At 45.6% G+C, this 26,229-nt stretch overlaps 1 protein-coding gene across 4 annotated transcripts in view; it reads left to right on the top strand.

Annotated features, from left to right (window-relative positions):
- Positions 1–26,161, top strand: part of AIMP1 (aminoacyl tRNA synthetase complex interacting multifunctional protein 1) — a 160,005-nt gene extending 133,844 nt beyond the window's left edge. For all 4 annotated transcript variants that reach the window (XM_085641399.1, XM_085641398.1, XM_085641397.1 and 1 more), the window contains exon 7: positions 25,896–26,161. In XM_085641399.1, the coding sequence (XP_085497525.1) occupies positions 25,896–26,062 (167 nt within the window). In that variant the 3' untranslated portion in view covers positions 26,063–26,161. The remainder of the gene's footprint in view (positions 1–25,895) is intronic.
- Positions 26,162–26,229: the final 68 nt, after the last annotated feature.

Genomic DNA, 26,229 nt, shown 5'->3' with positions numbered 1-26,229 from the left:
TCCCGGAGGATCATCAACTTCAGAGAGTTTGAGTCAAGCAGTGGATGCTGAGAGACCTGCGGTATGCTCACCTCTCTCCTTAGATCAAGCTGCCCTGTGGCATAGGCAGTGTAAAGCAGCTCGGAGGAAGGGGGTTGAGCACACCAGGGGAGAATTTACACCCCGCCAAAACATACTTGGGTGACATGAAAAGTAGCAAGCAACAGGAAGGGTATGAATGGGGGGGGGAGGAATGGTGCGTTCAGTTTTGTACTCAGCCCCCAATCAGTGCCACATCTAAAATAAACAGTGAGCAGTATGAGTGCCAATGCATGACGGCTTACAAAAGGTAAATTATTATTATGGAGAAAGACTGAGAGAAGGGAAGGGAGAGGCCCCCACGGCATGGGACCATCTCTGGCACTTACCACGGCATTCAGCACAGTTATTCTTTTAGACTTGTATAACAGTTGCACTAGAGTGCCCTTGTTGTGGTACCCGCTCAGCCCCTCCACAAATAGTGTTACCTTACCTGCAGTTAGCAGTTCTTTTGCATTTAGATAGGAATAAATACAGACCAGGCAGTCCACTGTCCGCTTGACCATTTTGGGATCTGGGTTAGTGGCCAGGACATACATTAACAAGCACTTGAGTTCGTAAAAACAAACCTACAATAAGTAAGCATAGCCCAAAAAAAGAAACCTGAAACAAGCCCATCCCCAAAACGAGGTTATGATGACACTAAAGGCAATCTTTCATTAAAAGAAAACATGTTTATTTTTCAAGTTGGCTGCCTGAGAGAACGTGGCATAACATACAGAGCTGTCGACTTCGGACCTGGGGAACCAGGTTTGAGTCTTGGTTCTCCCCTTGCCTACAAAAAAAGTGCTAATTGTAACAATAAAATGATACAATGGAAGACTCGAAAAACAGAAGGAAACCAGCAATAGTTGAACTCCCTTTAAATACTAAACAAGATATTTGCAAAGCGAATGTGATCGTAATAATAAAATTAGACAATGGCAGATTGGAAATAGGGATGGAAGCGGGCAATGGTTGAACTCCCTTCCGGTGAACAAAACTAATCCGTAAATACTAAACAAGCCAGATCAGTGCGATGTTGTCGGGGAACGAAAACAACCAGCTGGCACACCACAAATAAACAAGACGAGTGCGAAGCGCGTGGCTGTCTGAGAAAATGGACAGCTGGCAAGCTCACAGAGTATCATAAATAACAGTAAGAGCAAGAGAACACGTAACGGGGGCAGTCCTCTTGGGAGGTTAAGAAAGTCAACTAGGCGGGACTAGTACGTGTATTTACCAAACAAAAGCCAGAATTTACGAAGTACAGTAAGAGGCACCAATCAAAAAGGTGGACAGTGTTAAAACCCCATATTGTAGATACAGCATGTCTCAAAGGGACCTCACGCATGCGCAGCCGAGGCGAGATCTAAAAACGAGGTAGCTCCACACTTTACCCAGCAAATAGTGACTTTATTTCAAGGACACACCTGGTGTATTGCAACTCGAAAGCCTCTGCTCTGACACACAATTGAAAAACCTCTATCAAGACCTATATTCCTTTAAATCTGACCTGTTCAGGTTCTATCCTGCCAACAATTAACCTATGTCCATGACAACATAGAAAAAAGTACAAATAAATATTTTAGACTCAATTATATTGTTTATTACAATTTTTTTTTAAAGTTATATGTCTAGTAACACACATTTCTCATTTTAGTAGTATTTAGATCAGTTGCGTTAAAAAAACTGTTTTTGTGTATACATTGAATAACATCTGCGATTTATACAGAAAACATAAATTACATATGATACATGATTGCAAACTGTATGTACATTAATTGTGATAACCCCACAGCTACCAGCCCATATACATTGGTACCATACTCACTACTACATACATTCATCAATCATCCTCATACTTATAAAAACATGAGATTCAATCCTGTAGGGGGTCCAAACAGATTAAATGGAGAAAAAACAGATATTGAGTCTGTTTCTGATGACACTGTGTCTCCAAGGACCACTCCTCAAAGATAGTGCTTGATTTTTGGTCTACGCGCATTTTGGTGGAGAGACCACCTTCCTCAGGACCAAATCTAGATGGGAAGGAATCTCAAGCCCAAGAAAAAGGCTGGGGGTTGTCTGTGGGGATTTAAAAACATTTATTTAGTAAAAAAGTAGTGGCAGAAAATTAATGATGCTATAAAAAAAAAATTGTGACTTCATGATACTAGAGTGGATCCCGTGTTCACATGACTATAGGTCATCTCATCGTTGGATAAGTTGGCACCCAAAGTGATTTTTCAAAGAAGAAAAGAGAGAAATATTCAGAAAGCCTTCATCTTCAACATTAGAAAGACCAAATTCATATATACAAAGTCATTTGTGCAGGTAAATCTTGAAATTGGTGAAAGAAAGCCAGAAGTATTTAGTCCAAAAGATTAATAATATCTATAATGCTAGTCCAGTAGAAGTTCTACCTTTAACTATGCAGCGAACTGCATGGAATGGGGGTTCTAGTCGTCTTCACTATGAATAAGCCAAGGGAACACATTTATACCGAGGCCAGCAGAATGCCAAATCAGTCTCTAAAAGTAAAAGGAAGAAACATACAAATGTGTAGCACCTTATTATAGTGAAATCATATTTAGAAATGAACCACTAGGGAGATTGCTTACCCTATTGGTATTGTATATAGTTGTATGGTTGTCCAGTCCAGAAAACACAGTTCGAGAGAAGGACAGTCTGTGTCAATATCAAGTTGATTGCCCAGGGGTAGAAAGTCACTTTGTTTAGATGTACGTTATTTCAGTCACACTCCCAGCTAGGAAAAAAGGGCATAAAAACCAGCTTGTCATTGCAGTTCGCACTCTTATGATCGCCCTTGTGTAAGCATATTAGGAAAAACTTAAACCGAGAACTATACATTTACAAAGAGAAGGCAAACAAAAGGGGGGTGTCTAGTTACAGAGCCTCCTCTTTTGGAAGTTGCTGTTGGAAAAGTTTAGTGTTATCTAAACAAATATTGTTCATATTTATCGTTAAGCAAAAGCCTGTCTGTTATATTTCAGTTAGCCATCTCGAGCAGAGCCATTGCCGACAATGATTGCGGATCTAGGATATTAGATTGATCGAAACTATAAAGTTACCAAAAACCGTCCCATTCTGATGTATCCCTCACTGACATTGTAGATAGAAGCAGCGTAAGCAGCACTGTTTCTCATATAAGGTTCTCTGTAATATTTTAAAATTAAATTGGAAGAACTGCTTAAATAAACTAAGGATAACCTCACCTGCATGTAGCAGTGTGTTGATAGTTCACCCTGTCAAAGACCCGATTATGTGGATAGGTATAAGCAGGCGCCATATTGGAGTATAAGTAAAGGATTATAAAAAATCACTGTACTATACTCAGACTATAGTGAGTATCGCTCACCAGATGGAAATTTTCAAGGAAAAACAATAATAGACAGGGATGGCCATTGCTAATATAATTGGAGGGTACCGAGTGAATAACGCTGTTACTGCGTTTAGGTCTATGTCTAAATTGAAATTACGGCAGGCCTACAGCATTCTTACCTGCATGAGGCAGTTTCCAGCAGAATCTCCGTACCGCAATCAAATAGTGTAGGACGACAGTCAACGGTGCTAGACTGGGGCTGGTTCTTAAGTCAGGTGCTGTGTTGCAATTGGACAGAGAAGACTCGCGTGATTTTGTAAAACTAGTTTGGATGAAAGCTAGGACAAGGTCAGTGTATGACAAGAAACTCCACCATATTGAAATGTGTAAGGAAGACGTCAGAGACCCTACAAGGCGTATTTGTTCTCATGGCACTTGCCTAGCAAAGTGTTATAAAACTATTACGCTGTACAATTATTGTACAGGATATTCATGCCATCTATATACTCGCTATATTTGAATGAAGTAAAAAGAGCTCGCGAGATTTCAAGAGGCTTATTTATATGAGAATGCTAACGAGATAAGCGTATAGCAGAACTTACATATGGTGCTATATTTCAATTGGACAAAGAGGGTTCGCGAGATTTTGAGAAGCTAGTTTGAATGAAAACTAGAATGAGATCAGTATATAACAAAAAACGCCGCCATATTGAAATGTGTTAAGAAAACGTCAGAGACCCTATTATTTAGAAAAACACATTTATTCTCATGGCGCTTACCTAGTAGAGTATTGTAAGACTATTACGCTGTTCAGTTATTGTACAAGATACTCATGCCATCTATATATTCGCTGTATTACAATAGGATAATTTCAAGAAGCTAGTTTATATGAGAGTGCTAACGTAGTAAGCGTATAGTAAAACCCGTGCCATATTAGAATATATGACAGTGGAGTCAGCAGTCCATTTGTATTTAGGAAAATATGCCTAGCAGGATGTCATGAGGATGTTGTACTGTATGGATATTGCAAAATATGTCATATCTTTATATGCGCTGTTGATTCCAAAACGCATATAAGGTTTTGTTTATTTGAAATTAATTGCCGTTCTGATTCTTTAGAAAAATGTGTGGAGAATAAAAATAAACATGTGAGTGAATCAACACCCAATCTATGTTGTTAATGGTTACTAAACAAAAGATGATTACATACTTGTTATTGTTCAGTGTGAAGGGCAAGCTTGACTAGAGGGTCAGCACCCAATAGAGTTAGTAGATCTCTAAATAAGGCCCACAAAGTAGATGTATGACATAAAGACTTATACTGCATAGAGTGTCTCTTTATATTGAAGTTTGTATTGCAATAGTGCGGTCATACATATTGTCCGAAAGATGAGGCTGAAGGCTTTCTCTACATAGTGGCAATTATGTCACTATCCATGCTATTTCTTCATTAAGACCTCTTCGGACTGTGTCGCAATGGAAAATCCAAAAGGTTTCCCTGTCTTTCCTAGTTTTGTCCGTGTGTCTGCCCCCTTTGGGGACGATTTTCTCTAAAATGAGCTTTGACACACTACACGACAAACTGCTAATGCTGCTTCTTCAGCTTCTCCCACAGCAGCATTGAGAGCTGTCTAAGCAAGGAATCCTCACTCCTACCATTATCTGCAGCAGGTACTACATCTTTATATTTTTAAACATCCTAGCAAAAAATGTAACCCTGGCCACCTAAAAAGTTGGAATAAGAACCTGCTCATGCAATCCATCAATACTGAAATCTACATCGCTACTCTACTGCTCAAGCAGCATACTTGGTGTGTTTAAATACCAATAAATGGTCAAACACCAAAGACCTTAGACAAAATAGATAGAAATAAACCCTTCCCTCTCCATCTTCAACACCTTTCCTATTTTCCATATACAATAACCATTCACAAGCTCAATTCCACAGCTGTGCTAAAAGTTAAACAGCAATAAAAGAACGAAGATAGCAACATGTTCTATGGTTTTAAAGTAGATGGAAAGTTTGTTATTTTTCCTATTCGGCTACTGTTTCTGTATTGCTGCTGCGCCTTTGGCAATAATAGAAAATAAGCATAATGTTAGCCTCTGTGCATTGTCATTAATTTATAGTTACCAACCTGATCGCTCTGAAAGTGACCTCCCATGTGGGTTGGTGTTTTTAGTTTCCTGGCTCATCGAAGAGGTTGCCACCACTTTAGAGACAACATTTCCAGGTTTTCTTATAAACGGACCCAGCAATGTCTGGGCCCAATATGCATTTCATCATGGTATCTACCTCTGTCAGTTCTGTGTTGCCTGCTTTCACCCCAGAATGATTTCTTGGTGATCCGTCAAGTCCTTGTTACTCAATGCTGGTCAGTTTTACTCTAGAAGAAGTAAGTCCACAACTTCTAATTAAGCTGTTGCTTCATGCCCCAAAAAAACAGTAGACTTATGAAGTACCAATACATATATCTGCCTCAACTAGAGAAAGGTGAGCGTGGCGACTCTAGTGCAAATACTCATCTTTCTATATCTAGGGACGCTGCATAATGATTACTTCATGTTGTTATTTGAGATGCCATTTGTATGTTGACCTAAGATTGTGACATGGGCTAAAATTACGACTGAGTGTTACTTATTTATGTGAATATTCAAACATAGTCACCACAGTTGGCCCAGTTAGTCACCCAGACAGTTGTGGACATCATCCATAACTGGGCGTTCATTATCAGTCGGCCATTCTTACCTGAAACCTTTTCTGACTCGGCAGTAGCTATATCACCTGCAAGGACCGAAGACCTTGTCTCACTTTCTCATCTTCAGATATATTCAAAGGAGCACTTCATGCGATGTCTGCAGGAATCATTTGGTTCTGCTGGACACTTTGTGTTATGAAATGCAGATTTACAAAGCTGCCTTGTAAGTTCAGATGGTCTAGTTGACAGCTCTGCTTTGGTGGATTGTGGCAGAGAACCATTCCATTATTCCTTCCTCCCACAGACCCTAAGATCTCCATCACAACAGAGACCTATTTGAGTTTGTTTATAAGAGGGCTGACCTATTGATCTGCCTACTGGTCCAACTCATGACTTAATCCCATTGTTTGAAATTCGGAAGATGCCACGTTTCAGCTAATGCAGTTCTATATACCTCCTTGCTAACATAATATTGCTGTTTAGCATGAATAATTTAAGGAAACATTCACTCCACCCTTGGCCTGCTCTTGATGGAGCTTTGGGTGCATTCCCTTGGCCATTGCCACCTCCATTCTTGCAGTCTATATTGAAAGGATAAATACAGACACATGCAGACTTTGAGTTTCAGCATATCCAGACCAGTGAGAACTGAATAGCTCTGCTATCCAATAAATTGGCAGAGATTCAGATCTTATTACGGTCCACCTCTTTGCCATCAAGCATGATTCATGGTGCCAGCAGTATTGACCTTGATCTGGACATTTTGGAAGGTACCTTTCTTGTTATCTGGTCATTGAAGTTATCTTTCTGCATTACTTTCTCTTTCAGTGATTCACCTTCACCCAGAAATTAATTCACAGCCAAGAGAGCACTCTCATTTCGATAGCTATTTCCTTTGCCTGCAAGATTTCATTCTCATACATCATACTGATGGGCAAAAGTGGAGGTCCATTGATTAAAATATGTTGCCCAAAGAGCAGTTCTCTGTTTCCTTCCATATCAACATTGATGCCTGTTTTCATCAGAAACCAAAATCTGTTATGTAGTAAGGGGTTCAGGGTTTGGAGCTGGGTCTTTTGTAAGATGGAACATTGTCTCTCTTAACCTGTAGACTTTTTGTAATTTATTCTGCACCTGGCAGGTGTGGATGATTACACAGACACCTGTAAAAGTGACTTGTGAACTATCTGAACATGAATAACTATACTCCTGATGAGTCGGTTTCTTTTGTCTAGGCCTGTGACAAACAAACATTTGGATCGGTTTCTCAGTATATTATTAGCTCCATCTCTTCCTGCCCGCGGAGCAACCACATCCATAATGAAATCAGAACTCTTTTAGATTATTCATTTACCGGTCCTTAGCATGAATTTCAAATAGGTATGGATAGCAGGTACTACTTTGCTGAAATTAGCACAGCGGGTTACACCCTAAGCCTGGTTTGTAAGTTAATCCTCTATTTTAGGGGTGGTGTGTAGTGTTGTACATATGGGAATTGTGCCTGGTTCCTCATTAGAAGGCTATGCCCTTAGACATGTGCATGGTGGTGGTTTAAAGCTTTAGTGAAGAGGAATAAATACATTTCCATATTTTTCCATCTTCCTATTCAACAGTAAATTAAATCGTAGTCTAGCAAACTAACTCTTTGTAGCAGGCCTTCTAGTCTTTGTTCTTTTTAGATGAAAGTGAGTAGATGAAATTGACTGAATTAGTTTGGAAGTAGATGAATTTGCTCTTTTCAAAAAAACTTCTCATCCTTGCTGCGTAAGAATTTGGCTTGGATTCTAAGCCTGGTGTTGCCAGAGGTGAGTTTTTAGCCATGTTTGTGAAGTTTTCTTTGGAACCAGTGTTAACTTGTGTTTTGTCATGATGAACTTGATTAGTTGGGCCTTGTAGACTGCATTCCGTTTAAGCACTTTGTGTGGTCAGTCATCATGAATTTCTTATACTTAACTTGCAACGAGAGTGGGTCCGTCAGTCCAGAACCTTACCCAAGACTTGAGTTCACGCACTAACCAATACTGATAAGTGTTCTTGTTCGCACTGCTGCCTTTACCTGTGGGTTTGTTATAGCTAATTCTTTCATTTTGTCCCCTTAAAAATGTAGAAATGTGTCCAATTTTATGATCAGTTAAACATTTCTTTAAGAATGTATTCACATATCCGCATCCCTGCCCTCTCTGAAGAGGATAAGAGTTTCCTAGAAAAGCGACATCACCAATGATGAAAAAGCCCAGGCAATATATATATACTTCCCCCGAACTCCCAGGAGCACGGACAACAAAATGGGTGCAGATTTTCAGTTTATTTAATTCCAATATCAGCATGACACGTTTCGACCCCGGAGGGCCTTGATCACATGACACGGATCACAGTACATGGTTGGTTTATATACTCCTGTCTTACATCTTTTTTTCTTTATTGCTTTTTTTGTTTTTTAAAGTGAAAGGTGCCTAAGCAAAGTTGTGCAAACTACAGCATAAACATCAAGGACAGATTGTCATTTCAAAGCACCCTGACCCAAAATTGGTAATAATGGAAACTCATACTAATATGGCGAGTACATATTGATTGTATTATAATCCTGCCATATGTTTACCACACTTCTGTCAGGTATCCTTATACATGCGATTTCAAAGTTATATTGTAACAGCCTATGGCCAATGCGTTTATAAAAGGAAAATACTATTCTCTTATGGCAATTAGTGTACTGTTTGTCTGAATTTTAACCTTTGACATGGATAGTTTTTGACGTTCAGGTCTAAATACCCAATCCATGAACTTGTAGCAAATTGACACTTGTAATACTCCAGCCCTAACGTTAAAAAATAGCACAACTAAAAGCATTACTAAAACATATAAACAGTTTCTTTATCACATGCTTTTCTTAAAGTGGTGATGCATACTATATTACTAATAGTGTATTAAATAGTTTCTTTAACCCCTTGAGTGCCCATGACGAGATGGTCTCGTCATGGGCCGCGGTTGCGCTGTGCCCATGACGAGACTATCTCGTCATGAGCCCCGCCCGCTAATGAAACGCCCGGCACAGGGCGTGGAAAGGGCGGGGCACTCAAGGGGTTAAAACATATTGTTTTTAAAGTGCTGGTGCATAATACAGTACTGGTAATGTAAACAAAATATGTTGCCTCATGATTTATGGTAAAGTTACGGCTGGCCAATTAAAGTGCAAATGCATGTTTGACAGTACTTTCAATGTAAACTATATACTTTTTGCCTTTTAACTTCTGGGACATAAATTTGTGCAAGTAACCACCGTGTTTAAAAAACTCTCTAACTAGTGTGTACCTGTCTTAAAACCCAATTCCTAAACTGTGTAAAAAATATGTGTAAAATTACTGGAAACTGGCGGTGGCTTTAAACCAAATGTTTAAAATACAGATGATGATAGAATAACTCAATCTATTTGATGCTCCTAAGTTGTTAATAAAATATACGGACTCAGTCAGAATATCATGTTTAGAGGCAGGTGTAGAGTTCCTCTGTAATATTGAGGTCCCCTGGGGACTTGGTGTCAAGGTTTAGAATATAACGGATTTCTAGCCGACTCAAAGCTTTCTCCCTGTCTCCACCTCATTTCTTGGGTGGGACAGAATCCAATAGAAAATATTTCAGATCCCTGGGGTTTGCTTTATGTGCTTCCTCTAAATGCCGTGCCACAGGATATGCTGTATTCTTGTTTTTAATGGCCCTGATGTGCTGAAGTATCCTCTTGTGCCCCTGTAGTATCGTACTACCTACATATCGTAGGGCACAGGGACGCTCCAGCACATATACCACATGATCAGATTTGCAAGTGAGGTCTTTGTTGATTTGCCTCTCTTGGTCGCTAAATGGAGTGCTGTAGGTGGTCCTATTGATACAATATTGGCAAGCTTTACAGACTTTACAAGGAAAGAACCCTTTCCTTTGGGATAGCCATGTGCCCTTAACTTGAGTAAAGGGGTCATTACGCACTAAGGTATCCTTCATGGATGACGCCCTACTATACGTAATAGAAGCATTTCTAGGGAGTAGCTGGCCAATCACCGGGTCATCTAGAATAAGAGGCCAATTCCATCTAATGATATTTCTGATGGCCTTTTCCTTTCTGTTGTACTCGAAAATAAATATAAAGGTGGTAGCTTCCTCAGTGCCAGTATTGGTTGCCTCAATAGGTTTATTGACCAGGCTTTCTCTTGTCACTGCATTGCTTTTACTGATTGCACTGTTAATACATTTTAATGTGTAACCCCTTGCTAAAAATCTGTTTTTGCTGGCCAATTGAGCTAGTTTCAGCTCCTCCGCACAACTGCAGATGCGCTTGATATGCAGCATCTCCCCATATGGTAAGCTTTGTATCAAGTGCTGGGGATGGGCAATTCCTGCATGTAATACTGCGTTCCCTGCAGTCTGTTTTCCATGTAGCTTGGTCTCTAACTGGCCTACTTTAATGTAAACCTGCCCATCCAAAAAGTTAACAGTGGTTGGACTAATAGAGGTTGTAAAGTGTAAATTAAGGCTGTTGATATTGTTTATTTACAGATTGTTCTGCTTCAGTTACAGACACTTGCCAAATTATAAAAAGATAATCAATGAATCTCAACCACCTCCTAATATCGTTGTTGACTGTGGTGGTATGTTCATTTAGCAAAACCAGCTCCTCCCACCAGCCCATGTGTAGACAGGCATAGCTGGGGGAGAAGCTGGCTCCCATCGCTACCCCACTTTGCGATAAATAAAAAGTCATTTTGCCACTTAACATTTTGAATTTTGGAGAGAAAGTCACCTGTATCCCTTATATATGAAGGGAGGTGTTGGACACATTCTTGTAGATAGTAGTCTACGTATTGGGATGTTCTTTCCAAGAGGCTGTTGTGTGCAGAGATTATAGGCCTTCCTGGTTGTTTTACAGGGTTCCTATGTATCTTTGATAGAGTATAATACTGGAGTGACCGGGTTATCGTTACGTAAAAACTTGTACTCCTGAACAGTCAATAACCCTGCGTATTTCCATGCCACTAATCTCATATAGTATTCATTGTAGATGCACTTTAGTTTAAGTTGATCGCTACGATGATAACAATTTGTGTCTGAGAGTTGACTCATCGCCTCCTCTACATACTCTGCTTTCTTCCACAGTACCACATTCCCACCTTTATCAGCATTACGGATGACAATGACATTGTTGGTTCTCAATTTATCCATTTATGCATGATACTGTAATTCATCTTTGTTGGATTTGCGTCTTGCTGTTTTCTGTACTCGGTGGTTGAGACGCTTGATGCCTGTGACTACCTGTTACTGAAAGATCTTGATTGAGTCCCTCGTGGTGATGGGATTAAAGGTAGACCGCGGTTTAAAGGGGGTCACAACTGGAGCTGATTTAGTCTGGATATTAATTGTGGCACTAACATTGTTGATAGTATTTGTTGTAGCTGATATTTCATCGACCAATTCTTGCAGCTCAGCTAATAGGGGCATGTCTGAGGCGGTCAAGTTGCAGTATGGTGGGCTAGCTGTTGATGGTCCTGATTGTGGTTGGTCAGACTGAGTTGTGTTACCATCAGACTTGGCTCCACGTTGGAGGAAGTATTTTTTCAATTTGAGTTTCCTAATACTTTAAAAAAATATCCATCCTTGTAGTCGCATAATTAAATGTACTGACAGGACAGTAAGATAGTCCCAGCGTTAGCAGTTGTTCTTCAGCTTTATTAAGAATCACATCTGTTAGATTGATTATCATTAAGTGGTTGTTAGGGTAGTCTATTTTTACCGTCTCCGGTCTTGCTTTGTCTGTCGTGTCTGTCTCTTGGGTTCTTCGTTGCTTTGCCTTTCACCTGTCCCGGCATTTGGTGGATCTGTTTTTGGTTGTCTGGTCGTTTGGTTTCATATCCAAACCATTCATTCATTGAACTTTAACATTATCATATGGGTAGCACACTATAGCGAGGGAGTCCATAGTTGGCGGAATGTTGTTTGTACTTGATGTGTTCATATGAGGATGGCGTTTTGGTGTAGTGCATTGTTGCTCACAGTGGCGTATTACTAAGCTATATTTAACACCATTAGAATTGACTAGATCACCTTTATTGTTTGAAACATTTTAGTGAAAATGCATGGTTTTTCCAGGTTGTTTACTAAACTAGATTATTTGAAATCTCTGTAATTATAAGCCAGTTATAAAAACCAATAGTCCATTTAACTCCAGATGTGCCCTTGTCAGTCTTTTTAACAAGTGAGACATCTATTGCTCTATTGTCATTTTTGTGCACCAAGAGGTAGTTGTTAAGCTGGGATACTCTTTCTTCGCCCGTGGATTTGATATATTTTATCCCCAAGGTAACATATCTGGTCTTGGGGCGCAGTGTGATGGAGAAGGTGTGAGAGATAGGCAGACCCATTATAATAGCAGTTTGATGTAATTGTATAATTTACTCTGCAGAACATATTTCATGTTCAATGGTTTCTATTGGCTTTATGGTTGTATCCCATCCGGACTGCAGCAGTTGGTCAACCCTCTGTAAACTTTTGGGAATCTGGAGAAGGACCAGCAGAGGAAAGGGACAAGAGGAATGGATCTACCCGATAGACTGGTATCAGTAATCCAGTTTGGAGCGGAGAAAGGGACTTAAATATATAGGCTGTAACAAACTAACCTGAGGGCCACCAAATTACTATGTGCAGACACCAGAAAAAGGGGGTAATCCAAGAAGGCCTAGAAGTCTAAATGGCAGCAAGCACAAAGCAGAGATGTTGTCAAATGAGTTAAAATTATATCAAATGGGAAAAAAAGAGTAGATGGCATTAGCAAAAACAATGTATCTTTCTAAAGACCAGTTGTTGCATACTGTGGAACAAAATCACCTCATGAGCGAGGACTAAAGTGGAAGAGGATTCAAGGTTGGCAACCTGATCAGAAATTGCACAGTGTTTCAAAGTCCATATTTCACTTACTCCTGCTAGGCCCAAGGAGGCCACCTTTTAAGGGGTTTGTACACCAAATCTCCCTCATACCCCGAAAGGAAGGCCTGCACCATTCGGACAAGCCCAAGATGGGGGGGGGGTCATGGCTTAGCCTCTTACCCCATTGGGAGCTTGCATACGTGAGAGTGTGATACAAAGCACTTGGTAGGTTGCTGCCTTGATATTACAAGAAATCATCCCCCTGCCCCCACTGTTGCCCTTCTGTCCTCTCCCCTCCAGGCAAGACCGGTAATTTTAATTAAATCCTAGAGACCCTTGCTTTTTCTAGTATTTTTTTGTATACATATATTTGTTTTAAGATTGAATTGGGAGCATAATGTATGCAAATACATTAGTCTTGTGCAGACTGAGTTACATCGACATTTCAACAGCTGGGCAAAATGTGTCATGGCATGAGTTGGTAAGGTGGTGATACCTTGGTCAGTGTTTGAGAACCCTGCGTGCACGGTGGCCGAGCAGGATTGCATCCAGTAGTGATCCCAGTGTAGAATAACTGTGCAAATGTGGGGGAAGATTAACGGGGAGGAGGGAACTGCGTAGGCTAGCCCATCTGTGTGCCCAAGGATTCAATCCCGGTTTCCCGCCCATCTATGCTACACTGCAAATCAGTAGCCTGCCCATGTACAAAGTGCATGTAGCTCGGAGTGAAGGGGGAGTTGAATGGTGGAGGGGGATACATATGCGCCTTGGGTGCGGAGGCCGGTCTGCCGTGCCTATGGAGCTCCCGACTCTAAGGTGTGCTGCTGGACTCAGAGTGTGAGGATCGAGACCCTTGCTGGGGGTTGTGAAGATCTAGGAGCATGGCATCCCAGGTGGACGCCAGGGGGTTCTTGCGTAATCCCAGGGCGTCTACTCATCTCAGCGCCGCACTCTCTCTCTCCACCTACGCCCACTTTGTGAAGGAGCGAAACCAAGCCTCCCGGGGGGGGGGGGGTCAGGACTTTTCCACCGCCTGGTAATTAGGCAAGAGAGGCGAGTGGTGATCCCACCAGTAGGCGGCCAGAGCAGTGCAGCCCCAAAGCATGCAAATGAGATGACATCCACTAGCTGGCAGCGAGGGCACTTGGCATCAGTATATCGGAAATATCTGTGTTCGAGGCATATGAGCTGCAGATTACACACTGTGCATAGATCACCATCTGGTGTTGGGCTCGGATGTTTGCAGTTGTTTTTCCTCTTGGAAAGTCTTTGGAAGTCACGAGGTATGTGACTCCTCTGGATCGTATTGCGCATGGGCTTCGGCTCCATCCTCAGATTGTTTTTTTTCCGCCATCGGGCTCGGATGTGATCTTCGCGCTCCGGTTCCGAACAGTTTCCAGTTCTTCTATCGACGCGCAATCCTCACCCCAATTTGCGGTATTGTTTTCGATCGCGATCTCCACACTCTGTGCGGCTCTCATCGATCAAGACCTTCGATTCCAGTCATCGACGATGGCCTTCGGGCCTACCCAGGCTCCGGTCCTGGCTAATGGAAAGGACTCCCTTCAAGAAGTGCCCTCGATGTGGGTCCAAATTCCTCCACACCAATCTTCACGAAGTATGTAACCTCTGCCTCTCCCCTGAACACGAGGCTCGAGACTGTCTGGCGTGCAAGTCCTTTCGGTCGAAGAAAACCATTCGAGACCGAAGGGCACGTAGAATTATGGCACACTCGTCGACGGCGATTTCAAACGACATCTTCGGGGAAGGCGTTGACGCTCCAGAAGGACAACACACCGACGAGGGCCTCGTCAGCGCCTCCGAAGCCGACGATTCAGATGTGGAGGATATCACTCCGGCCCAGAGGGTCGTGAGTACCGAAGTCCCCCCCCCCCCCCCCCCACACCCTCGACGGCACCGAAAAAGGCTTTGGTCACGCCTTCGACTCCAGGCCTAGGCAAGACCAAAGACACTGCTTCCCACACTGCACCTTCGGGACCGGTAAAGAAGCCTATTAAGCCTTCTGGCGGCTCTTACTCGAGCCAGCCCACCATCGGTGCCGAGAAGCACTCGTCCGCACCGATGCCGAAAAAGAAAATAGCCTCCTCCTCTGCACCAAGTTCCATACCGAAACACTTGGCGCTGAAAACCAGCTCCAGCTCCTCGGTACCGACACCATCCCCGGAACGGAGCAAAAAACACAAGGACACCGATATCTCGAAGCCGAAAACCATCTCGGCACCGAGTAAACAGACAGCCCTTTCCAGGCCGCATAGTTCCAAACAGCGGACTAGCGCAGATTCTAAAACAAGAAAAACAACGGCCCGATGCCTTCAGCGCCAACGGATAAACCACCCTCGGAAGAACTTTTTACACCTGATCCATTGCAAAAGACATTGATCAAGGACCCCAAAACCGGACATTTGATGCTCAGCATCAAAAAGAGATAGCTGGAAAAGCCTGCCCCAGCTCCACCTCCACCTCCAAAGAGGAAGGACTCTGCTACCTCCCCTTTCAGAATGCCTTCACCACCTCCTCCACCCCCTCCACCTTCCCCTCCTCCACCTTCTCCTTCTCCCCCCCCACCTCATCATTCCCCCACACCCTCTCCGTATGATGATAATGATGTCTATGATGACATAGGGGACGTGCCCCATGACCTACCTACAGGGGACCCCACTCCCACAGGCTCCCCAGACCCATGGGACGACTAGAACATCCCTGACATTCCTAACGTCCCGCAAGATGATCTCTACCCTTTGAGACCATCCCCACCAGAAGACTCATTAGGATTCAACCACTTACTCCAAAGGGCTGCACACTATCACGGGGTGGATCTCCATACCGACCCCGTGGAGGAGAACTTCCTTCTCGATACTTTTCACACCAGGCATAGGGCCACCTCCATACTGCCCATGCTCAAAGGAGTTATCAAACACGCGCCGGAGGTCTTTAAAGACCCAGTCAAAGCCAGGGTCATTAACCCACGCATTGACAAAAAATATAAAGCCGCCCCTACAGATCCCGCCTACATCAGAGGGCCAGCACCACTAGATTCCCTAGTAGTGTCTACAGCACGAAAGAGGGCCAACTCCCAAGCGTCAGGCGAAGCACCACCACCTGACAAAGAGTCAAAACTCTTGGATGCATCCGGCAAGTGCACTGCATCCCAAGCTGCCAACATATGGCGTATCGCTAATACACAAGCGCTACTGGCAAGATACGACAGGGCCCATTATGACGAACTAGAAGCCATAATGCAACACCTCCCTGGCCAATATAACAAGCATTGGCATAGCCAATAGGTCACGCCTTTGGGACCTTATAAGTGTTTAGCCATGCAACAGTTGGATAACTAAATACTTATAAGGTCCCAAAAGCGAGACCTATTGGCTATGCAAAGCGGCCGCAAAAGTGAAAGTGATCATCACGATCAAACATCAAAGCAGCCGTGCGGCCGCGAAACCGAAAGTAATGGCGGTAAAGCGCGGCGCGCGCGCCCGCGCACATGCACTGTGGCTTCAGGCTGGCCTGGTAGCACTTTTTGGAGCCCTCTCAATAAGTCTCGCCAGACCAGCGCATGCGCTGGGTCAGGCGAGACCTAAAAATAGGGCAAATGAGTTAATTCAGGAGGGCAAAACCATTACCAATACCTCCATCTGCTGTGCCCTAGATGCAGCTGTCACCGCCTCCAGAGCCATTAATACCAGCATCCTCCTCCGTCGCCATGCCTGGCTAAGGATCTCAGGTTTTAAACCAGAAGTGCAAGCTTCCATCCTGGACCACCCCTCTGACCAGGAACATCTGTTCGGCCCAAAAGTGGATGAGGCCCTAGAAAAAATGAAAAAAGACACCGATACGGCGAAGTCTATGGGAGCCTTACAATCACACCCTCCCAGGCGCTCCTTTCGCCGCTCTTCCTTTCGGAGCACATCCAGAGGCTACTCCTCTGACACCGATTCCACTTCATATAAGGCCCCAACCCAATCCACCTTTACAAGGGGTTACCAAAGAGGCGGCTACAGAGACAACAATAATAAAGGCAGAGGCAAGACAAACACCTCCGGCTCTGCCTTCGCACCTACCCAATGACGACCCCCCCACTCCCCCCAGACCATCCCACTCCGGTCGGGGGCAGACTCCAAAATGTCTTTCCTGTCTGGACTACCATCACCTCAGACAAATGGGTAATACAAATAATTCGGTCAGGCTACTGCCTAGAACTAATATCTACCCCCCAAACATTCCACCCAGACAACGCCCAATGTCACAGGAACATCTAACAATACTAAAGCAGGAGGTAATCTCCCTCCTACAAAAGGGGGCGATAGAACGGGTTCCTACCAACCAACAAAATATGGGGGTCTACTCCCTATATTTTCTCATACCAAAAAGGGACGACACTCTACGGCCCATCCTAGACCTCAGGCCCCTAAACCGATACATACACTCAGACCATTTTCACATGGTAACACTTCAGCAGGTACTTCCACTGCTCTCCCACAACGATTTCCTGACCACTTTAGACCTCAAAGACTCCTATTTCCACATTCCTGTTAACAACGCTCACAGGAAGTTCCTCAGATTTGTAGTGGACGGCCAACACTACCAATTCAAAGTACTCCCATTTGGAGTCACGACAGCACCACGAGTATTCACCAAGTGCCTAGCAGTAGTGGCAGCACACCTGCGGAGACAACACATCCATGTCTTCCCATACCTAGACGACTGGCTAATAAAGGCCAGTTCATACAACCAGTGTGTACAACACACGCACGCCACTATCCAGCTACTTCACCAACTGGGCTTCACAATAAACCACGCAAAGTCTCATCTCCAACTGTCCCACGTAAAACAATATCTGGGTGCCACTATAGACACCTCAAGAGCGCTAGCATACCCCACTCCTGCCAGGATAGCAAGCATTCAGGCTCTACGCGCCAAATTTCAGCCACAACACACTCTTCCAGCTCAAGTGTTCATGCAACTAATAGGGATGATGGCCTCTTGCATATTCATAGTACCTCACGTAAGACTCCAGATGCGTCCTCTCCAAGAGTGCTTAGCGCGCCAATGGAACCAGGCCCAGGGTCAATTAACAGATCTGGTGTTGGTAGACAGTCGTACCCATCGCTCTCTGCAGTGGTGGACCACCAAAAACCTTTCCAAAGGGCGACCGTTCCTGGACCCGGTTCCTCAGATAGTACTGACAACGGATGCATCGCTCTCCGGCTGGGAAGCTCACCTATTACATCACGCCATGCAGGGCAGATGGACACCTCAACAAAAGTTACTCCACATCAACCATCTGGAGTTACCAGCCATCTTTTTAGCCCAAAAATCTTTTCAGACACAAATTTCAGGCAAGGCAGTCCTAGTGCGCACAGACAACATGACAGCCATGTACTATATACAAAAACAAGGCGGCACACACTCTCTACAACCCTCTCAGCTAGCACAGAGCATATGGAGATGGGCCATACCCCAGAAAATCTTTCTCCTAGCCCAACATGTCCCAGGAGTCCAAAACACTATGGCAGATCTGCTCAGCAGACAAACGCAACAACTCCACGAGTGGGAACTCCACCCGCAAGTTCTTCACCCGTACTTTCAAATGTGGGGGCATCCACAGATAGACCTCTTCGCCACCCACAAAAACGCCAAATGCCCAAGCTTCGCCGCCAGATATCCACACCCATTGTCCAAAGGCAATGCGATATGGATGAACTGGTCAGGCAGATTTATATACGCTTTTCCGCCTCTCCCACTCATTCCATTAGTGGTGCGCAAACTACAACAACACTCCCTCACACTAATTCTAGTAGCTCCAACTTGGGCCAGACAACCGTGGTACACCACACTGCTAGAACTATCTGTAGTACCGCACCAAAAGTTACACCTCTCACCACACCTCTTAACCCAGAACCATGGAGAGATCAGGCACCCGGACCCAGCTCAGCTCAACCTTGCGGTCTGGCTCCTGAAATCCTAGAATTCGGTTATCTAAATCTTCCCCCTGACTGCATGAACGTGATTAAAGAAGCTAGGCGACCCACCACTAGAGCGTGCTACGCAGCCAAGTGGAAACGTTTTGTTGTCTATTGTCACAACAATACCATCAATCCCCTAGATGTGTCCATTCAACACATCATAGGCTATTTACTACACCTACAAAGATGCAATCTAGCCTATACGTCCATTAGACTGCACCTTGCAGCCATAGCAGCTTATCTACAAAACAGGCAACATCTATCACTTTTTAGAGTACCTACCATTAAAGCCTTCATGGAAGGCCTCAAAAGAATAATTCCCCCCCAGAGTGCCACCCTCACCTGTGTGGAACCTAAATATCGTTCTCACCAGACTAATGGGGCCTCCCTTTGAACCTCTACACAAATGTGAACTTCAATTCATAACATGGAAAACCGCCTTTCTTGTAGCCATCACTTCCCTCAGAAGGGTCAGTGAGATACAAGCACTTACCATTCAAGAACCTTTTCTCCAAATGCACCATAACAAGGTTGTTCTCCGTACCAACCCAAAATTCCTCCCTAAAGTCATTTCTCCTTTTCACCTAAACCAATCTGTAGAACTGCCAATATTCTTCTCGCAACCACAGACCGTTGCAGAAAGAGCTCTTCACACATTAGATGTCAAACGAGCCTTGCTCTACTACATCGAGAGAACACAACCTTTTCGTAAGACCAAACAACTGTTCGTCTCTTTCTCACCACCACACAAAGGCAACCCCATCTCCAAGTCGGGGATAGCTAGGTGGATTGTCAAATGCATTCAGATTTGCTACCACAAAGCAAAACTAACGCTATCCGTTCCCCCTAAAGCCCACTCTACACGTAAAAAAGGGGTTTCAATGGCATTTTTAGGGAACATCCCATTAGATGATATCTGCAGAGCAGCTACATGGTCATCACCACACACTTTCACTAAACACTATTGTGTAGATGTGCAAACTAAACAACAGGCTAGTGTGGGCCAGGCTGTTCTCAAAACATTATTTCAAACCACTGCAACAGATACGGTTGGTCGCCGCTAAGGATGAGTACTGCTATATAATCTATGCACAGTGAGCTGCAGATCTACACATGCCCACCCGCCTCCCCGGCTACCTTTATCTGTTCCAGTTTATCTTATTTAGATACAACACACATGGGCATCTTCACGATTATTACTACGCTCCATCTTTCCCTGCTGGCGAAAAATAATCTGAGGATGGCGCCGAAGCCCATGCGCAATACGATCCAAAGGAGGAGTCACATACCTCGTAACTTCCAAAGACTTTCCAAGAGGAAAAACAACTGCATACATCTGGCCCAACACCAGATGGCGATCTATGCACAGTGTGTAGATCTGCAGCTCTACATGCCAAGAACAGATGCATACTGGCAAGTAGCATTTGCCTTATATTTTACAGCGTAAGATATGCCCTGTGTATTATGTAGAGCTGTAGGAGGTGAAAGCCAAAGTTTCAAGGTGTGAAAACAGAACCCATCAAGATGTTTCCCCAAACCTTATCAGTGCTAGGACGGTGCAGGGCGGTATCCCAGTGGCCTCTGAGTGAGGTCACTCGATGTGCTGTGTGCGTTGATGTGCCGTGTGCATGCTCAGTCAGCAATCCACCTGACAAGGTGCTTCCCCATGCCCATGGTGTGAATATATTGGATAGTGTGATGCGTTTCCAGTTTCTGCGACACTTCACCCCACCTCACCATCAGTTCAGCAAGCAAGGAGGCGTATAACAGGAACTGGCCCTGAGGTAGGCCGTCCTCTGATGCCAGCTCATTGAAAGGTGTCAGTTGGCCATTCTGGTCGAGGTCACCCAGTGACTGTAAACCCGCCTTCTCCCAAGTGAGTAGGTCAGTCCTCGTAAAGCTGTTTAGGCCTCTCGGTGTGCCTAAATTGGGCAGAGAAGGCACGAACAGGACATTGTCCATGGTGAGAAATATCACGCGTTTGAAGCACCTATGGGCAACTCCCAGCATTAACTGCCCGGGCATCTTGTCGCTGCTCCCAGGGTGAGATAAACGGAGGATGAACCGGACCGACCAGGCCTGGTGATGCGCAGCCGTGTCTTCCAGATGCTGCCCGCTTACCCATCTAGCCACCCATTGGACTTGTGCTGCCAGATAGTAATATTCCATGTGGGGCACTGCGAGGTCTCCATGGTCTACTGGCAGGTGCAATGTAGAGAGCGCAACACGGCAGCGAGTGCCACTCCAAATGAAGTCTCTAATTGTGCGCTCAAAGGAGTGAAATACAGGGGGCGGATAAAGAGAGGTAGATTCACAAAGGAATATAGGAGCCTGGGCAGTACTACCATTTTCAGTAAGGCAACACGGCCTATGACTGACGGGGGCAGACTCCGCCAGAAGGACATTTGCGATCTTATAGCAGACATCACGCGCGTAACATTATCGTCTAGTAGGTTATCAGGTTGGTGGTAAATCCTAACTCCGAGATAGCGGAAGGCAGTGGGATGCCATCAGATGTTTTGGCCAGAGATGGTTGGTTCGGGTTCTGTTGTGAACGGAGCGAACGGGTATAAGCATGACTTTGCCCAGTTGACACAGAGGCCAGTGAGAGACGCAAAGTCAGCCAGCATCTTAGCGATTAACATCCATGGGTGCCCGAATGTTCCTGACAATAAGAAGGAGGCATCTGCATAAAGCGAGACAGAGTGCGTCCCATCAACTAGCGAAATCTCCGTGATGCCCCTCCATGCCGGAGGGCCACCGCCAGAGACTCCATGGCCAAGGAGAACAGGAACAGGGATAGAGGAGAACTCCTGCCTGGTGCAGCGTCCGATAATTACTGGGCTAGACAGGTAAGGGCCTGTCTTCACTCTCGCCCGAAGGAGAGTATACAAAAGCATTATCAGGCGTAGGTAACGATCGCCTAGGCCACTTCTGGAGAGGACTGCGAATAGGTAATCCTATTCTAGCATATCAAACGTCTTCTCCAAGTCGAGAGGCATACACCCAGAGTGCAGCCACTGCTCTGGTGAGTATCTGGCCACCCAAAAGAAGCGGCGCAGGTTTAGGGATGTGCTGCGGTACGGGAAAAATCCATTTTGGTCAGCGTGGACCAGTGCAGGAACCAGAAGGGCCAGGTGCTCTGTCAGTATTTTGGCCAGAATTTTATGGTTCGTGTTAAGGAGCACCAGTGGGCAGTAAGAGCCCAGCATTTCCGGATCTCGATCTGGTTTCGGCAAGGAGATGAATAGGGACTCCTATAAGGACGGTGGCAGCCTTGATGTCTCCAATGCAGCCTTGTATAGGGCTAACAAGTTGGGGGCTAATTCTGTGACTTATGCCTTATAGTATTCTGCCAACAGGCCATCCGGACCAGGGGCTTTCCCGGTGGCCAGGGCTCTAATGACTTCAAGGACTTCAAAAAGAGTGATCGGCTCATCTAAATTCATCTGCTGTTTGGCGTGGTAGGGGGGAGAGGAACTCCTCTAGCTTGCACGTGTCCGTGACGACGAGCGAGCTGTATAGATCTATGTAGTGTTTAATTCAGCATGGATTTCCTGTTGGGTGTGTAGGAGCTGACCGAGGTCCGAGTGCAGCGCCAGGACCAGACGGTGCGGATGTTCTTGTCTAATTAGGCGTGCCAACAAGCGGCCGGCTCGGTCTGCAGAGGCAGGAGTATGGACAGAGAGGGTGGCGTAATTGAGGCAGCGAAGCCTTTCCAGTAAGTCCGCGTGCTTGCGCTTTGCTGCAGCTTAGCGCTGTGCACCCGTAGGATCTGGTACCGCAAAGGATTCCAGGCGATGTCTTAGCATTGGACGTTGCTGTCGTGCGTGAGAGGCGGGTAAAGGATCTTTCCAGTGCAGTGTCAAGCTCTGCGTTAAAAAGGAGCAAGAGGAGGGTAGGAGGAGAAGAGTAGGAGGACAGAACAGGGGCTAACCGTATCAGAGCAGAGGGACAACAAGTATCCACCCAAATTGTGGGGAAAATGTCACACTACAACAAATGGCTGACTATGCAGAGAAACTGTGTGGTGTGGCGTTTTGGAGGTGAGGGGGGTGTACTACATTAGCTTACGGTGCAGGCCCTAGTGTAAAGATTTGCTGAGCTCACAGTGCCCTGTGTGAGGTGCTCGTTCGTGTCAGGGGAGCAATGCCCGAGTGCCTGCATGTTGCCATGACAGTTGTCCGACAGGAATCGGCGCAGTGAGTCAACATTGGACGCAAGAGGTGTGCTGTGTGATGCAGAATGATTTGTTGCAGATGAGATACAGTTTCTTAGAGCAGTTCATCTGCTGTTCGTGGCGTGATACAAGGGAGCAGCCCCGCTTCCTCACCAGTGGGCCAGAGTGTTGAGGAGTTGTCTTCACTGGGGGATCGATCAGAAGTGTCCAGCTCTCTTTCGGAGCCATGGGCGCCCAGCGTGGCCGCAGCTTGGAGCGCTTCTCTGCGTTCTTGAATTACTTGTCCCATGTTCGGTGCCGCTCGGGAGGGCCATGTGGGTTTGACGCGTAGACGCTTCCTGCCACGGTCTATCATGCACGGGTGGCGGATTGTCATTGTGTCCCAGAAACGTTCCCCGATGGGCATTGGATTCCAGCCATGCCCAGGCCTCTGCTGCTCCATCAAAGAAATGCGTGGTGCTGCCAACTGAAACTCTGAGGCGGGCCTGGAAGAGGAGGGAGTATGAGATGTCCAGCTCGCGCAGTTGTCTCTTCCCTTCCAGGAAGGACCCTCGTTTCCTCTGCACTCCCATGGCATAGTCTGGAAAGAAAAGCACAGCAGGTTTGTCGGCTTGCACTCCTGCGGGTTTACGGACCTCCCTCAGCACTGGATCATGGTCTCTGAAGTTTAGAAGGTGAAAGAGGAAGGTTCTCGGCCTTGACCCGGAAGGCGGGCGCTCTACCATGACCCGGTGTGCCCTTTCAACTGCGAAGAAAGGGGAGAGCGACCCCAGCGGAAGTAGGGCACCCAACCACTGCTCGGTGTATCCCACCATATCCGAACCTTCTGTGCCTTCGGGCAGACCAATGACAAGAATATTGTTCCTACAGGAGAGCCCCTCTGTGTCTTAAGCCTGGCACTCCAGGAGGTGAACATGTTTAGACAGGTCACGTAACAAGGTGGTCATCGTGTAGTAGGGTGAAGTCTGTAGTCATTTTATCAATGCGGTCCTCAAGTGAGGTGCGAGTTTGAGCTAAATAGGTGCTCAGCCTCTCCACCGCTTTGAGCACGGAGTCAGGTTTGGTGTCTAGCGTCAGAGATGAAACCGCATCTGGTTCCCGCTCCGTGCATTCCAGTTGTGTGGCCATGGTGTCCAGTTGCGAGGAGGCTGATGTCGCCCCATCTTTTGGAGGCATATTCCAATGCTTTTTGTGAGAGGCAGTGTGTTTAGACAGTGATCAAGTGGAGCTGGGCCTGATATGACCCGAGGGTCAGTAGTAAGTCTGTCCGGTGAGTGTAGGATCACCACCTCTCAGTATCTTGCCCCTCTCCGATGCATTCACTTATGTTCCTGTGCTATGGGTGGCGGCAACCTCCCGTGGGCCTAGTCCAGGCATGGTCTGTGTGCCCTGTGTGGGATACACAGGCACCTCGTGGGCAGGGGGAAGTGGAAGAGTAGACCTCCTGGATCCGTGCTTGGCTGTTCTCCGGGTAGGAGCAGGTGTCTAGGGCAGCAGCAGCTGTGCACCAGGAAGGGTATCCACCATGAGGTGTGCCCCCCAGTATCTTCGTGGGCTCCCCTGCGCATGTAGTATGGCCCAGATGGGTGCTGGTTTCAGCAACCGATCTCCCTGGGTGTTGCAGGTCTGGGCCCGATGCAGCCCCCGGACCTTGCAATGTCCCACCCTCCCGAGTCTTGAGCGTGAGCCTTTAGACGAGGAGGCCGGTGCAGGTGGTTTGATTGCAGGAGGAGAAGGGGATCGCTAATGAAGGCGCCCACCAGTGTGGCACATACTCGCTTTTCAGCGCCTGTGGAGTAGGTCAGGCGCGTGCGGTGCGCTTCAGCAGAGCTCTGAGGCAGCGCAGACCTGGGCCCGACACGGCCCCCGAGCCCGACAGACACCCTCTGTTCCACAGCCCTCATCTGTTGGTGGTGCAGCTCAGCATGCTCACAACCCCAGTCGAACGGTACCTTCAGCAGTATCCGGGACCTTCGCTAGGGCTCAGGATGGCAGCTTGAGCGAGGTAGTATCATCGAATTATGGGACTTTGATGCAGAGTCTTCTCAAAAAGCGTCCATCATGTTAACCAGTTGGCCATGCCCCCTGCTTTTCCTAGTATGCACAAGCAGTCATCCCCATGTCCCTTCCAAAATGTTCCTCCCAGAGAAATCCCACTTTCACGGTTATCAGGTAATGCCTTCCGTTTACAAAAAGTCAGTTTGATGAAAGGAGACTTAGCCTAATTTGTTTTTAATTCCGCCTAGGACCGCAGCATGGTACACTGACTGGGTAGTTCTCATTTTGTTCAATCTTAGCCCAGTCTTTCTCTGACTGCAAGTTCATCTCGAGAAAAAAGTACTATCCTGCTTGCCATTCAGTTGTCTAAATCCTCTACAGATTGAAATGTGATGCGCACTGTGGTTTTTGCTTTAAGACCAGCCTTCAAATGATTCTCTGTTGTTCTGCACTCTCCTGCAGAGTTAATCTGTTTTAGCACTTGTTTATAAACGCACGTTCACTCCTAACGTGTTTGGCTCACTTCATTTTCAAACCTTTTTCCCCGTTCTTCCTCTGTACCATGTCTCCTTCCTACAGCTTGTTTGCAATGTTGTTTATTGCCTTGTGTTCCGTTTAATGTTGAATAGGACAACAATGTTATCACACTTTGATTACGTTTTATGAACGTTTGACTCTTTCTGCACGCATCATAAATGTTTTAATTCACTGTTTTGCAGGAGAGCCCGACAAGGAGCTGAATCCTAAAAAGAAAATCTGGGAGCAGATCCAGCCTGACCTGCACACTGACGAGCATTGTGTGGCCACATACAAGGGCGTGCCATTCGAGGTGCAGGGGAAAGGAGTCTGCAAGGCCCAAACCATGACCAAAAGTGGCATCAAATAACTGTCGGTGCTCTGCAGAAGAATAGCGAACAGATTGCGGAACGTTTTTCACGTTGAGAAACATCAAACACAATAAAGGAATAACATATCTGTGCCCAAACGCCTACAATTGTTTTCTTATGTTTTAACTATATGCTTTTTTACTCTTAATTTTTCGAAAAGGGTCCA

Source organism: Triturus cristatus, chromosome 2_2, assembly GCF_964204655.1.
Source record: "Triturus cristatus chromosome 2_2, aTriCri1.1, whole genome shotgun sequence".
Taxonomy (NCBI): Eukaryota; Metazoa; Chordata; class Amphibia; order Caudata; family Salamandridae; genus Triturus; species Triturus cristatus.
This window is presented reverse-complemented; position numbering and strand designations above follow the sequence as displayed.